Consider the following 15,000-nt stretch of genomic DNA (forward strand, 5'->3'; position numbering starts at 1 on the left):
CCCATGTCACAGTCATTAGTGTCCACTCATCTCCCCGTGTCACAGTCATTAGTGTCCCCAAATCTCCCCATGTCACAGTCATTAGTGTCCCCAAATCTCCCCATGTCACAGTCATTAGTGTCCACTTATCTCCCCGTGTCACAGTCATTAGTGTCCCCAAATCTCCCCGTGTCACAGTCATTAGTGTCCACTCATCTCCCCGTGTCACAGTCATTAGTGTCCCCAAATCTCCCCATGTCACAGTCATTAGTGTCCCCAAATCTCCCCATGTCACAGTCATTAGTGTCCACTTATCTCCCCGTGTCACAGTCATTAGTGTCCCCAAATCTCCCCGTGTCACAGTCATTAGTGTCCACTCATCTCCCCGTGTCACAGTCATTAGTGTCCACTCATCTCCCCGTGTCACAGTCATTAGTGTCCCCAAATCTCCCCGTGTCACAGTCATTAGTGTCCACTTATCTCCCCCGTGTCACAGTCATTAGTGTCCCCAAATCTCCCCGTGTCAGTCATTAGTGTCCACTTATCTCCCCGTGTCACAGTCATTAGTGTCCCCAAATCTCCCCGTGTCACAGTCATTAGTGTCCCCAAATCTCCCAGTGTCACAGTCATTAGTGTCCACTCATCTCCCCGTGTCACAGTCATTAGTGTCCACTCATCCCCCCCGTGTCACAGTCATTAGTGTCCACTCATCCCCCCCCCGTGTCACAGTCATTAGTGTCCACTCATCTCCCCGTGTCACAGTCATTAGTGTCCACTCATCCCCCCGTGTCACAGTCATTAGTGTCCACTCATCTCCCCGTGTCACAGTCATTAGTGTCCACTCATCTCCCCGTGTCACAGTCATTAGTGTCCACTCATCTCCCCGTGTCACAGTCATTAGTGTCCCCTCATCTCCCCGTGTCACAGTCATTAGTGTCCACTCATCTCCCCGTGTCACAGTCAGTGTCCACTCATCTCCCCGTGTCACAGTCATTAGTGTCCACTCACCTCCCCGTGTCAGTCATTAGTGTCCACTCATCTCCCCATGTCAGTCATTAGTGTCCACTCATCTCCCCGTGTCACAGTCATTAGTGTCCACTCATCTCCCCGTGTCACAGTCATTAGTGTCCACGGGGACACGAATTACACACAGGGAAAGATGAAGGGACATTAAAGACTGTGACACAGGGGAAAATGAGGGGACACTAATGACTGACAGAGCGATAAGGGGATACGTATGACTGTGAAAAGGAGCGAAGAGGGGACACTAATGACAAACAGGGAGAGATGAGGGGACATGAATGACACACAGGGAAAGTTGAGGGGACATTAAAGACTGTGACACAGGGAGAGATAAGGGGACACTAATGACAAACGTAGAGATGAGGGGACATGAATGAAACAGGTCAGGTTTACAATAGAAAATCAGGGCCAATGTATAACAGTGGTCTCCAAACTATAGACCTCCAGATGTTGCAAAACTACAACTCCCAGCATGGCCGGACAGCCGTTGGCTGTCCGGCCATGCTGGGAGTTGTAGTTTTTCAAAATCTGGAGGTCCACAGTTTGGAGACCACTGCTCTATAAGAAAGGGACAAATTCCTTTCTTCCACAGGGGAAGATGAGGGGACACTAATGACTGTGACACAGGGGGAGATAAGGGGACACTAATGACTGTGACACAGGGGGAGATAAGGGGACACTAATGACTGTGACACAGGGGGAGATGAGGGGGACAATAATGACTGACACAGGGGGAGATGAGGGGACACTAATGACTGACACAGGGGGAGATGAGGGGACACTAATGACTGTGACACAGGGGGAGATGATGGGACACTAATGACTGTGACACAGGGGGAGATGATGGGACACTAATGACTGTGACACAGGGGGAGATGATGGGACACTAATGACTGTGACACAGGGGAAGAGGAGGGGACACTAATGACTGTGACACAGGGGAAGAGGAGGGGACACTAATGACTGTGACACAGGGGGAGATGAGGGGACACTAATGACTGTGACACAGGGGGAGATGAGGGGACACTAATGACTGTGACACAGGGGGAGATGAGGGGACACTAATGACTGACGCAGGGGGAGATGATGGGACACTAATGACTGTGACACAGGGGGAGATGAGGGGAAACTAATGACTGACACAGGGGGAGATGAGGGCACACTAATGACTGTGACACAGGGGGAGATGAGGGCACACTAATGACTGACACAGGGGGAGATGAGGGCACACTAATGACTGACACAGGGGGAGATGAGTGGACACTAATGACTGACACAGGGGGAGATGAGGGCACACTAATGACTGACACAGGGGGAGATGAGGGGACACTAATGACTGTGACACAGGGGGAGATGAGGGCACACTAATGACTGACACAGGGGGAGATGAGGGGACACTAATGACTGACACAGGGGGAGATGAGGGGACACTAATGACTGTGACACAGGGGGAGATGAGGGGACACTAATGACTGTGACACAGGGGGAGATGAGGGGACACTAATGACTGACACAGGGGGAGATGAGTGGACACTAATGACTGTGACACAGGGGGAGATGAGGGCACACTAATGACTGACACAGGGGGAGATGAGTGGACACTAATGACTGTGACACAGGGGGAGATGAGGGCACACTAATGACTGACACAGGGGGAGATGATGGGACACTAATGACTGTGACAGGGGGAGATGATGGGACACTAATGACTGTGACACAGGGGGAGATGATGGGACACTAATGACTGTGACACAGGGGGAGATGAGGGGACACTAATGACTGTGACACAGGGGGAGATGAGGGCACACTAATGACTGACACAGGGGGAGATGAGGGGACACTAATGACTGTGACACAGGGGGAGATGAGGGGACACTAATGACCGATCATGTGACCTAATGTGGCATCCTGGCTCCTAGACTCATAAATTTGGCAAGCCCGGTCATCGAGCCTGTATATACTCTGCAGATCTGATGCAGTGTTCAGCGTTTATTTTAGATTATAGATTTGCAGCATTAAAAATTCACAGCATGGAATCTGCAGCATATAGAGCAATGTGAACATGCCCTTAATTTTAAAAGAATTTACCAGTGAACTTATGACCTCACGTCTTTCTGTTCTGTCCAGTTGCTATAAATTCTATTCAGTCATTTCTCACATCTTATTCTGAGAAATCAGGGCGACAACCACTATGGCTGCCAATGACGTTTCCATAGGGGTTGCCACCCAGCTTCCCTGCAGCGCCTATAGTGACTCAGCCCCAAACCTGAAATTTGTGATTTAGGGTGGAAACACCTGGGATGGCAGGTAGGATTGTTTTCCTTTCTGCCTACCCAGGTATATGAGAAGGTGGAGGGCGGCCATTACTCCCCACATGACAAAAATGTTATTTATTCGTGAGATGTCATCGAGAAGAGCTGAAATCGCACAACAGCCGAGGTGTGGAAATGTCACGCTGCAGAGATGGGGCCGAGCAGGGTGGAGTAGGGCGAGCCTGGTATCTTCTGTCTTTCCTGTTTTGTTTATTTCCCCTTTTCTCAATAGCATTGCCTTAAAGGGGTACTCCGGTGGAAACTTTTTTTTTTTTTTTTTTTTTTTTTTTATCAACTGGTTACTTCTATTAAAAAATCTTAATCCTTCCAGTACTTATTAGCTGCCGAATACTACAGAGGAAATTATTTTCTTTTTGGAACACAGAGCTCTCTGCTGACATCCCGAGCACAGTGCTCTCTGCTGACATCTCTGTCCATTTTAGGAACTGTCCAGAGAAGCATATGTTTGCTATCGGGATTTTCTCGTACTCTAGACAGTTCTTAAAATGGACAGAGATGTCAGCAGAGAGCACCGTGGTCATGATGTCAGCAGAGAGCACCGTACTTGTGATGTCAGCAGAGAGCACTGTGCTCATGATGTCAGCAGAGAGCTCTATGTTCCAAAAAGAAAAGAATTGCCTCTGTAGCATTCAGCAGTTAATAAGGACTGGAATGATTAAGATTTTTTAATAGAAATAATTTACAAATCTGTTTAACTTTCTGGCACAAGTTGATTTAAAAAAAAAAAAAAAGTTTTCCCTTTAGGAGTATCCCTTTAAGGTGGCCATACGTGATCCTGACAACTTTAGCAGGATCATCTAGTGTGAGTGTATGGGGGGTGTCCCACTTTTCCCTCATGGCAGATAAAGGGGGAACGTAGGGTCAGGCAGATGGATTTCTATCATCACAGAAGAGGTGTCTGGAAGAAAATTACTCCTATCTGTTTCATGGAAAACACATGCATGCTCAGCTGACCTGCTCCTTCATGTGTATGGGGAGGACAGAAGGAATAGCCGTCTGTCCAGATCCCACCATACACAAACGATCAGGCTCAGCTAAGCGTTCACATGTTCTAAATAGAGAGGGATTGGTGAGCCGCTGCCAGACTCTCCGCTGCCAAAAATCTCGAGATACAGGGATGTTAAAAATTCACTTAAAGGGGTATTCCGGTTTTATACACCTTATCCCCTATACAAAGGATAGGGGATAAGATATATGATCACAGGGGCCATCACGCCCCCTCCCATAGACATGAATGAAGGGCGTAGTGTCACGGGATGGGGGCGTCGCCATGACAACACATCCCCGTTTCTGAGGCAGCACCCGGCACAGAATGCCGGCGGTTGCACAGAGATCACAGGTGTCCTCAGCGGCGGGACCCCATCGATCATACATCTTATCCTCTATCCTTTGAATAGGGGATAAGATGTATAAAGCCGGTATACCCCTTTAATTTTGGTGCAAAAAGGCACGTGTGAAAATACAAAAAAAAATATACACCAAAGTAAAAACAAAAACCAATGCTAAATAGTGGGAGGGAGAGTTGGGAACTCTGCTTACACACAACAAAGTATGCCGATTGTGCCAGGGACTAACCCATCGCTGACCTATAGGTTGACATATTAAGGGGGTTACCTGGCATGATAGGACCTCTAACGTTAGCTCTTTTCACATAGACAATAGCACCAATTTTAGAAGTTGTCATATTTGTTGACCCGAGAAAACACAGAATGTATGGACTCCATACAGGTGTTGGCTCCTGGTCAGAGTCAGATGTATACAGCTGGAGGTCCACAGTTTTGACACCAGCTGGAGGTCCACAGTTTTGACACCACAGCAGGGCCGGCTCTGCCTATAGGCAAAATAAGCAGTCATAGCCATAAATGTTGGCACCCCAGACATTTTTCAAGAAAATTAAGTATTTCTCACAGAAAAGGATTGCAGTAACACGTTTTCCTATACACATGTTTATTCCCTTTGTGTGTATTGGAACTAAACAAAAAAAGGGAGGAAAAAAGCTAAATTGGACATAAAGTCACACCAAACTCCAAAAATGGTCTGGATAAAATTATTGGCACCCTTTCAAAATTGTGGATAAATAAGATTGTTTCAAGCATGTGATGTTCCTCTAAACTCACCTGGGACAAGTAACAGGTGTGGGCAATATAAAAATCAAACCTGAAAGCAGATGAAAGGAGAGAAGTTCACTTAGTCTTTGCATTGTGTGTCTGTGTGTACCACACTAAGCATGGACAACAGAAAGAGGAGAAGAGAACTGTCTGAGGACTTGAGAACAAAAATTTTGGAAAAATATCAACAATCTCAAGGTTACAAGTCCATCTCCAGAGATCTAGATTTGCCTTAGTCCACAGTGCGCAACATTATCAAGAAGTTTGCAACCCATGGCACTGTAGCTAATCTCCCTGGGCATGGACGGAAGAGAAAAATTGATGAAAGGTGTCAATGCAGGATAGTCCAGATTGTGGATAAGCAGCCCCAAACAAGTTCCAAAAGATAATCAAGCTGTCCTGCAGGCTCAGGGAGCATCAGTGTCAGCATGAACTATCCGTTGACATTTAAATGAAATTAAAAGCTATGGCAGGAGACCCAGGAGGACCCCACTGCTGACAGAGACATAAAAAAGCAAGACTACATTTTGCCAAAATGAACTTGAGTAACCAAAATCCTTCTGGGAAAACGTCTTGTGGACAGATGAGACCAAGATAGGAGCTTTTTGGTAAAGCACATCATTCTACGGTTTACTAAAAAGAATGAGGTCTACAAAGAAAAGAACACAGTACCTACAGTGAAATATGGTGGAGGTTAAATGATGTTTTGGGGTTGTTTTGCTGCCTCTGGCACTGGGTGCCTTGAATGTGTACAAGGTATAATGAAATCTGAGGATTACCAATGGATTTTGGGTCGTACTGTACAGCCCAGTGTCAGAAAGCTGGATTTGCGTCCCAGCTCTTGGGTCTTCCAGCAGGACAATGACCCCAAACACACGACAAAAAGCACCCAGAAATGGATGGCAACAAAGCACTAGAGAGTTCTGAAGTGGCAGCAATGAGTCCAGATCGAAATCCTATTGAACACCTGTGGAGAGATGTTAAAATTGCTGTCGGGAAAAGGCGCCTTCCAATAAGAGAGACCTGGAGCAGTTTGCAAAGGAAGAGTGGTCCAACATTCCGGCTGAGAGGTGTAAGAAGCTTATTGATGGTTATAGGAAGCGACTGATTTCAGTTATTTTTTCCAAAGGGTGTGCAACCAAATATTAAGTTAAGGGTGCCAATAATTTTGTCCAGACCATTTTTGGAGTTTGGTGTGACATTATGTCCAATTTGCTTTTCTCCCTCCCTTTTTTGGTTTAGTTCCAATACACACAAAGCAAATAAACATGTGTATAGCAAAACATGTGTTACTGCAATCCTTCTCTGTGAGAAATACTTCATTTTCTTTAAAGTTTATAGGGGGTGCCAACATTTACGGCCATGACTGTATATATATTTTTATAAATGGCGGCTTGATAAGCTGGTCTCAATCATGTGTTCTGTCAGGTCACTTTGCGACATACACACACTATTCTAGTATAAGACATCTGTGACAATAGACTGCGTTTTCCTTCCTGTGTACACAGTGAGGTCAGGTGAAGGTGCGGAGGCAGATGCACAATACTAGTAAATATTTGCTTGTGCAAAGTGTTCACCTACAGACGAGGCATGCGGTGCTCGATTACTTCTCTGCCATCAGAGAGTCATATGAAAACCGTGGTCCAACGATGAAGGTACCAGGGGACTCTCTTGGCAATATTTACGAGCCGCTCTCTGAAAACAGTATATGGCAGGTTTTATCTACTCAGCAACTGAAACCTCATCCTAAAAGGGTCCTCCACCCTGGACAATCCCTACGTGGTAGAAGTGTTCTTGAGAATCCGCTCATAAGAAAGTTTCTCCCAGCTGTGAACCTCAGAAATCAGCTGGAATCTGTGAGGAAATCCGGCAGTGTTCAATATCCCTACAGCACCTCCACAGGAAAAATTTAAGGGGTACTCCTGTGAAATGTTCTCTTCATTTCAACTGGTTTCAAAAAATGACTATGAAAAAAAAATCTAAATCCTTCCAGTACTTATCAACTGCTGTATACTACAGAGGAAGCTGTGTAGTTCTTTTCTGTCTGACCACAGTGCTCTCTGCTGACACCTCTGTCTGTCAGGAACTGTCCAGAGTAGGAGTAAATCCCCATAGCAAAACTATCCTGCTCTGGACAGTTCCTGACATGGACAGAGGTGTCAGCAGAGAGCACTGCGGTCAGACAGAAAATAACTACACAACTTCCTCTGTAGTATACAGCAGCTGAAAGTACTTTAAGGGTTAATATTTTTTAATAGAAGTAATTTCCAAATATGTTTAGCTTTCTGGCACCAGTTCATAAAAAAAAAAATAAAAATAAAATAAAAAAGTTTTCCACCAGAGTATCCCTTTAAGAACTAAACAGCGCCCAGTTACATTAATGGGTGGTCTGTGTAATACAGCACAGGTCCTCCAAAGGATAGAGGATAAGATGTCTGATCGCGGGGGTCCCCCGCAATGTTGCATGCGGCACCCACCTGTTTCTTGTCCAGAAGAGCTGGAGGGTCTGGGTCGCGACCATGGGAACAGAAGTCCGTGACGTCAGGACTCCACCCCCCCCATGTGACATCATGCCCCGTCCCCTCAATGCAAGTCTATCTCCCCTAATTCACCAAACTAAATGGGTTGCTAAAATATCTACACTATTCAGGCCAGTTAGTGAAGTCTCTATAACCACAGTCTACTGGGTTGGAACCAAAAATGGTCATGTAGCCCTCAGAATCTCTCAGTAGTGCAGTTGTGGACTTTGGGCCTGTATGGACGTATTATTATACTGATAGAGTAAAACCTCTTTCAGAAGGCCATTCAAAATCGCATTACAAAATGGCCTTTTATTGAGGTGGTCATCTAAAAGAACATAGAACAAGTATGGTGGACTCCTTCAAAATGTGGTCTAGATAAGGAGATGGTCTTCTCAAAGAGGAGCGGTTTCACTGTATTAGAAAAGGGTTTTCACGGTTTCCAAGGTTCTTTTAATTGGGGAAATCCCATTTGAGAAAGAAATAACAAATCTCATCACCAGTACAACAATTTCTAATGCGGATTACGGTGGGAGCAGAAGACACCGGAGCTTCATCATCAAAGATCAGACAAAGCCAGAAGAAATCTTAAACCAATTAGAACCTATGTAAATGGGGTCGGAGCCCCTGGAGTGGTTGGATACTAAGCAGACAGAATTGTGAGTTACTAAATAGGATTAGGTGGGAGCACTCAGCCAAGATTACTGAACACTAGAGAGGAGACCCCTCGATGGAGGCACAAAGTGTATGTTCAGGATTAACCGGTATTAAAAAAAATAACTTTGACCCCTTGTTGAAGAGTCATGTCAAGGTCAGAATTCCAAAAAAGACAAGTATTTCTTCTTGTTACAACACGGATGGGACAAGTAACTCATGATGTTAAAGGAGTTATCCCCAGGTTTAAACTCCACAGCTATCTAAGAGTCAGGTTAGTGGGGGTCCGACTGCTGGAACCTCAAAAAGTAGGGGTCCTACTAAGTAAATGGAGTGGCGGCACGTATGTTTCACTGCCACGTTCTTTACTTGCTATAGGTCTTCTGAAGATCAAGTACAGTGCTCAACTGCCTTCGGATGTCCCCCGAAGAGTCAATGGTCTAGTGACCGGGCATGTACGCTGCTTCTCCCTTCGCTGAAGGTTCAAGGGACCTCCTATTCTTATGAATGAGAAGGGTCTGAGTGATTTGACCCTCACCGATCAGGTAATTAACAGGTATTTGGTGGATAGAGGATGAGTTACACTCTTATAGACCATAAAAAGTGGAAAATCAATCACCAGAAGCCCCTAGCTACTCTTTGTACAGCAAGTATGGTACCCATTTCTTCCAGTACCCCAATAAATATGCACAATCAGTGGGGCATGTTTTCTGAATGGAGAAAGAGGAAAATTCAATTTGTTGTCTTATTTTCCTTCAGAATTAAAGGATTCAACAGGCTTAACCCTTTTCTCCCCCAACACCTGCTATCGTGTTAGGTCACCCTACACATTAAATAGCTGGCAAATTGTTGGGTTTGGCCAACAACAATCCAATATGTATGGCCAGCTTATGAGAATCAAACAGATGGACTCCACAAAGTGCAAAAATGTCCCAAAGCCTAAGATATTTGTATGTCTCTCCCCTATTCCATACAGGACCACCCCTTTTAAGACATATCTGGATTCCCAGTCCTTATGTGGGGTACACAGGACAGTGCGAAAAAAACGTCAGCAAATATACGTAAAAGTTCCCTCGATTGGTCCGAGTTCAACCTGTTCCCTGTAAAACATTCCCCGTGTGGTCTCATTCTACAGTGATACTCCTTTCTATCTGCTCCCAAATTTTAGGGTAACATTTTTGATAGTCTGACTGCAGGATCAGACTACACAGGGTTTGTTTGTAGTCTGTTACCATGGAGACACAAGCCTCTAAATAAATAAGGTACCGTTCTAAAAAGTTGCTTCAGGTTTCATTTCAAATGCACGAAAACAAGAAAGAAATTTGGTTGCTAAGGAATACCTAAGCCTTTAAGCCTAATTTGCGTGAACATTTTCAGAAATTGAAGGGTTTGTACCGAGTGATAAATTAGAATTTAGGATTTCTGTCACGCGTTTCCCTTGACATGGTACGAGCTGAGAAAACAAACTTCTCTGCGGTTTACGGAAACGCTGCTTCCCCTATAAGTTATCACTGCGTTACATCACACAGATGTTCATAGTCATTGTTTTCTAGGGCAACCGATTTTGTTTTTGTAAAAGTCCGATAAATATTTCATTGTTTACCAGTGGTTACAGGGTCCCCACTTCCTCATGACAACTACTCAGGTCACAGCTTTTATTTTGAAATTTTAGCATTTCGATTTTTTTTTCCACACTGTAATTTGAATGAAAAATAAATAAATATTTGTATAAATATCACATTGTGACATCATGACTAGAGATGAGCGAACTTACAGTAAATTCGATTCGTCACGAACTTCTCGGCTCGGCAGTTGAGGTCTTCTCCTGCATAAATTAGTTCAGCTATCAGGTGCTCCCGTGGGCTGGAAAAGGTGGATACAGTCCTAGGAGACACTTTCCTAGGACTGTATCCACCTTTTCCAGCCCACCGGAGCATCGGAAAGCTGAACTAATTTATGCAGGATAAGTCATCAACTGCCGAGCCGAGAAGTTTGTGACGAATCGAATTTACTGTAAGTTCGCTCATCTCTAATCATGACCGTATGATTATAAAAAGACGAGCGGCATATCTAGAGTTTAGTGTGTTCTGACCAGTGTTCCTCTAGCTGTTGCAAAACTACAACTCCCAGCATGCCCGGACAGCCGAAGGCTGTCCGGGCATGCTGGGAGTTGTAGTTTTGCAACAGCTGGAGGCACACAGGTTTGGAGACACTGTCCTAGACAATGCTTATCCCTTCTCGCAGGAGAGGTCTGCCAAAAGTCACTTTTGCAAGACGAGGCTCTTCAGCAGCTGCATAGTGTATTATATAGAGTCCTGTTCCAGCTGTTGCAGAGCATCTTTAGTCATACCTCTGGGACATAACACATCACAGCTGCTGCAGAACACCATAATACACACCCCAGCTGCTGCAGGACACCTTCATACACACCACCGATGTTAAATGGTCACTCTCATTAAAACAATTTTTTTGTACCGCACTCCTTATGGCAAATAAAAATAATCTTTCCAATGTACTTTGTTTAAATTTTCTTTAAAAAAAGCTGTCACTAGGTGTCTCCCTACTTGTCCAGACCACATTCCCCCCGTCTCTTTTACAGACTTTGAACTCCTGGCAGATGTCCAAAATCAGGAAATGCTGTCTGGAGTGCTGAGGGGTGTGTGTGTGCAGCCTTATCCAATCATAGCTCATCTCACACTGAACTGCTCTGGGCTGTGTGTAGCAGAGTGAGTGAGGAAGTTCTCCCCTGTATGGCTTCTTAAGTAGTCACGCCTGCTGGGGAAAGCCCCTTCCCAGTCTGTGAATCTGACTGAGCAGAAGATACCGAGCAATATCAAGGTAGAAAAATGAAAAATAAAAATAAAGGCTGGGGGTGGTTTATCATGATGGGGGGAGTGAACTGGGAGGATTAGAAAATTTAACAAGGTCATGACAAGGTAGTCTTTAATCATCATAACACACACTTCAGCTGCTGCAGATCATCACACACACACTTCAGCTGCTGCAGATCATCACACACACCTCAGCTACTAGAGGAGATTCTAATACACCCCTCACCTGCTGCGACAGATTATAATACACCCCTCACCTGCTGCGACAGATTATAATACACCCCTCACCTGCTGCGACAGATTATAATACACCCCTCACCTGCTGCGACAGATTATAATACACCCCTCATCTGCTGCGACAGATTATAATACACCCCTCATCTGCTGCGACAGATTATAATACACCCCTCATCTGCTGCGACAGATTATAATACACCCCTCAGCTACTAGAGGAGATTATAATACACCCCTCATCTGCTGCGACAGATTATAATACAACCCTCATCTGCTGCGACAGATTATAATACACCCCTCATCTGCTGCTACAGATTATAATACACCCCTCATCTGCTGCAACAAATTATAATACACCCCTCATCTGCTGCGACAGATTATAATACACCCCTCATCTGCTGCGACAGATTATAATACACCCCTCATCTGCTGCGACAGATTATAATATACCCCTCATCTGCTGCTACAGATTATAATACACCCCTCATCTGCTGCGACAGATTATAATATACCCCTCATCTGCTGCTACAGATTATAATACACACCTCGGCTGCTGCGACAGATTATAATACACCCCTCATCTGCTGCGACAGATTATAATACACCCCTCATCTGCTGCGACAGATTATAATACACCCCTCATCTGCTGCGACAGATTATAATACACCCCTCATTTGCTGCGACAGATTATAATACACCCCTCATCTGCTGCGACAAATTATAATACACCCCTCATCTGCTGCGACAAATTATAATACACCCCTCATCTGCTGCGACAGATTGAATACACCCCTCATTTGCTGCGACAGATTATAATACACCCCTCATCTGCTGCTACAGATTATAATATACCCCTCATCTGCTGCTACAGATTATAATACACACCACAGCTGCTGCAGATGATTACAATACACCCCTCATCTGCTGCGACAGATTATAATACACCCCTCATCTGCTGCTACAGATTATAATATACCCCTCATCTGCTGCTACAGATTATAATACACACCACAGCTGCTGCAGATGATTACAATACACCCCTCATCTGCTGCGACAGATTATAATACACCCCTCATCTGCTGCGACAGATAATACACACCTCATCTGCTGCGACAGATTATACACACCTCATCTGCTGCAACAGATTATAATACACCCACTCATCTGCTGCAACAGATTATAATACACCCCTCATCTGCTGCGACAGATTATAATACACCCCTCATCTGCTGCTACAGATTATAATACACACCTCGGCTGCTGCAGATCATTATAACACACCACAGCTGCTGCAGATGATTATAATACACCCCTCATCTGCTGCAGTTTATTATAATACACCCCTCATCTGCTGCAGTTTATTATAATACACACCTCGGCTGCTGCAGATTATTATAATACACTCCTTAGCTGCGGCAGAACATTATAATACACACCATTTATGTTGCATAATACACAACTCAATTGCTGCAGAACCGTATAACTTACATTGAACTATTGTAGAGTTTTGTAAAGAATAAGGGTTTTAATATCAATTATTGATGCACCACTCCCCCCCTAACAGCTAAGGTGGGGAGAAGTATAAGGAATACTGCACCCCTACATTTCTAAGAATATTAGAGATCGAAGTAGGGGGCTTGTATGAATAATAGCTGCCTTCTGATTTTAGAAGGTCAGGGAACTCCTCTGTGACTATTCTTATAATCTACAGTAGCAGAGCATTATCCCATACACTGTACAATGTCTTTTAGATATTTTTTTCAGGGTATATAAAACCTCTTTTTAGCTGCATGGCTTTTAAAATACCCACAATTCTAGGCCACAGAAGGGTGTATGTCACCCAGCTTTCTAGAGTCCAGAGTAGTAAATCCGCCAGCAATATTAAGTCAAAAGATGTATCAATACATTACAAGGAAGATTTGCTATTTAGGAGTCCTGGAAAGCTGAGTGACAAAACCGTAGAGAGTTGTAATGGTTGTAATATTGGTTGCAATTTGCAAGGCAGATCTTTACCTGAGTAGTTTTCGCCCTGCGCCCGTGCATGCTGTTACTATGACTGAGCTTCAAGTTTGTAGCACCTTCGGAAAGACAGTGAGACTTTCTGCAGGGAAGGGTGTTGTAGTTACTGTAGGACGGCGCCTCATTGGCCGAGGCAGGTGACGTTTTGTATTGGACAGATTCTGGCGAGTGAGACACCAAGTTTCGACAGTAGATCATGAACTTATTCCTGGGGACACCATTGATGGTGGAAAACTGGCTCTTCTGCGGGTACAAGTCTGTTAAGGAGTTGGCACGTTGGGAAGAGTCCAGCTGAGAGTCCCCTGGGTCAGGTCTAATGGTTTCTTCGCAATCCTTCTCCTCGGTGGAACATAAAATTTCCTCAGTGCTAGTTAAGTGTTCTTGGCTCAGGTCTGAGAGTGAAAATTCTAAGCTGTCCTCCCTCCATATATCAGCTGATTTGGAGCGTTTCTTCTTAAAACTGGCAGTATCCAAGAGGTTGGGCCCATTGGTTATATAGAGTTGTGATCGCCGATCTCCGTCAGGGTAGTAGGCAGATTCCTCCCCGTAGAGTCTCCCTTCTTCAGAATCCTGCATACTCTGTACGGACGCCGCTGTGAGGACTGTGCTGCTGTTCAAGCTAGGCGTGACGGAAGAATCTGTATGGTAGGACACTGGTCTCATTCCCACGTCTGCCCATCCTCGGGTATCAAAATCATCGAGGGTGCCATCCTGAGAGTAGGGTTCCATGCCATTTTCTGCAAGAGACTGTGGGATGCTGGGAGTACTACTTGACCTGTTGCTAACTTCTGAATTACGGTGTACCGGTTTCCCAGAAGAAGCATGCCTCGTACGACGCGAAGCTTTGTTGGAGATACGGAGTGAGCGAGAGGTGTGTTTGCGGCCCAGGCTTGGGTGCTCTTTACCGTACAAAGCTTGCTCTACATTTTGGCTTTCTGCGTTTCCCATGATTTCACTGTCTGAAAAAAAATAAAAAATATATAATTAAGGTGGAGCAAAATAACCTATAACCATTGAAATTACAGGCCAAAGCCTGAGGCTGCACTATTGAGAAAATCTGGTGACAACAGGGCCCCTTCCCTTTTCTTTTAGGTGTATGTGTTCAGGGGCATAACTTGTAGCTCCTGGGCCTCAATGCAAAACAATGTAATGGGGCCCCCATCAACCATGTGTCTTCTTCAGTGGCAGAGGGGCCTCGGCCAATTGCTATCTCTGCATCCCTGAGGATATTGTTCACACAGTAGAATTTCAGCATGGAATGCTGCATGTAAATTATGCAAACATTTATAGCCAATACACT

The 15,000-nt window shown here is 44.8% G+C and overlaps 1 protein-coding gene across 1 annotated transcript in view; it reads right to left on the reverse strand.

Annotated features, from left to right (window-relative positions):
* TIAM1 (TIAM Rac1 associated GEF 1) overlaps positions 1 to 15,000 on the reverse strand; it is a gene marked incomplete in the record, with an annotated part of 322,739 nt that overhangs the window by 124,931 nt on the left and 182,808 nt on the right. Inside the window, 1 exon segment of the mRNA XM_056559538.1 lies at positions 13,695 to 14,659. Within this exon segment, the coding sequence (XP_056415513.1) occupies positions 13,695 to 14,648 (954 nt within the window).

This window comes from Hyla sarda, chromosome 2, assembly GCF_029499605.1.
Source record: "Hyla sarda isolate aHylSar1 chromosome 2, aHylSar1.hap1, whole genome shotgun sequence".
Classification (NCBI taxonomy): Eukaryota; Metazoa; Chordata; class Amphibia; order Anura; family Hylidae; genus Hyla; species Hyla sarda.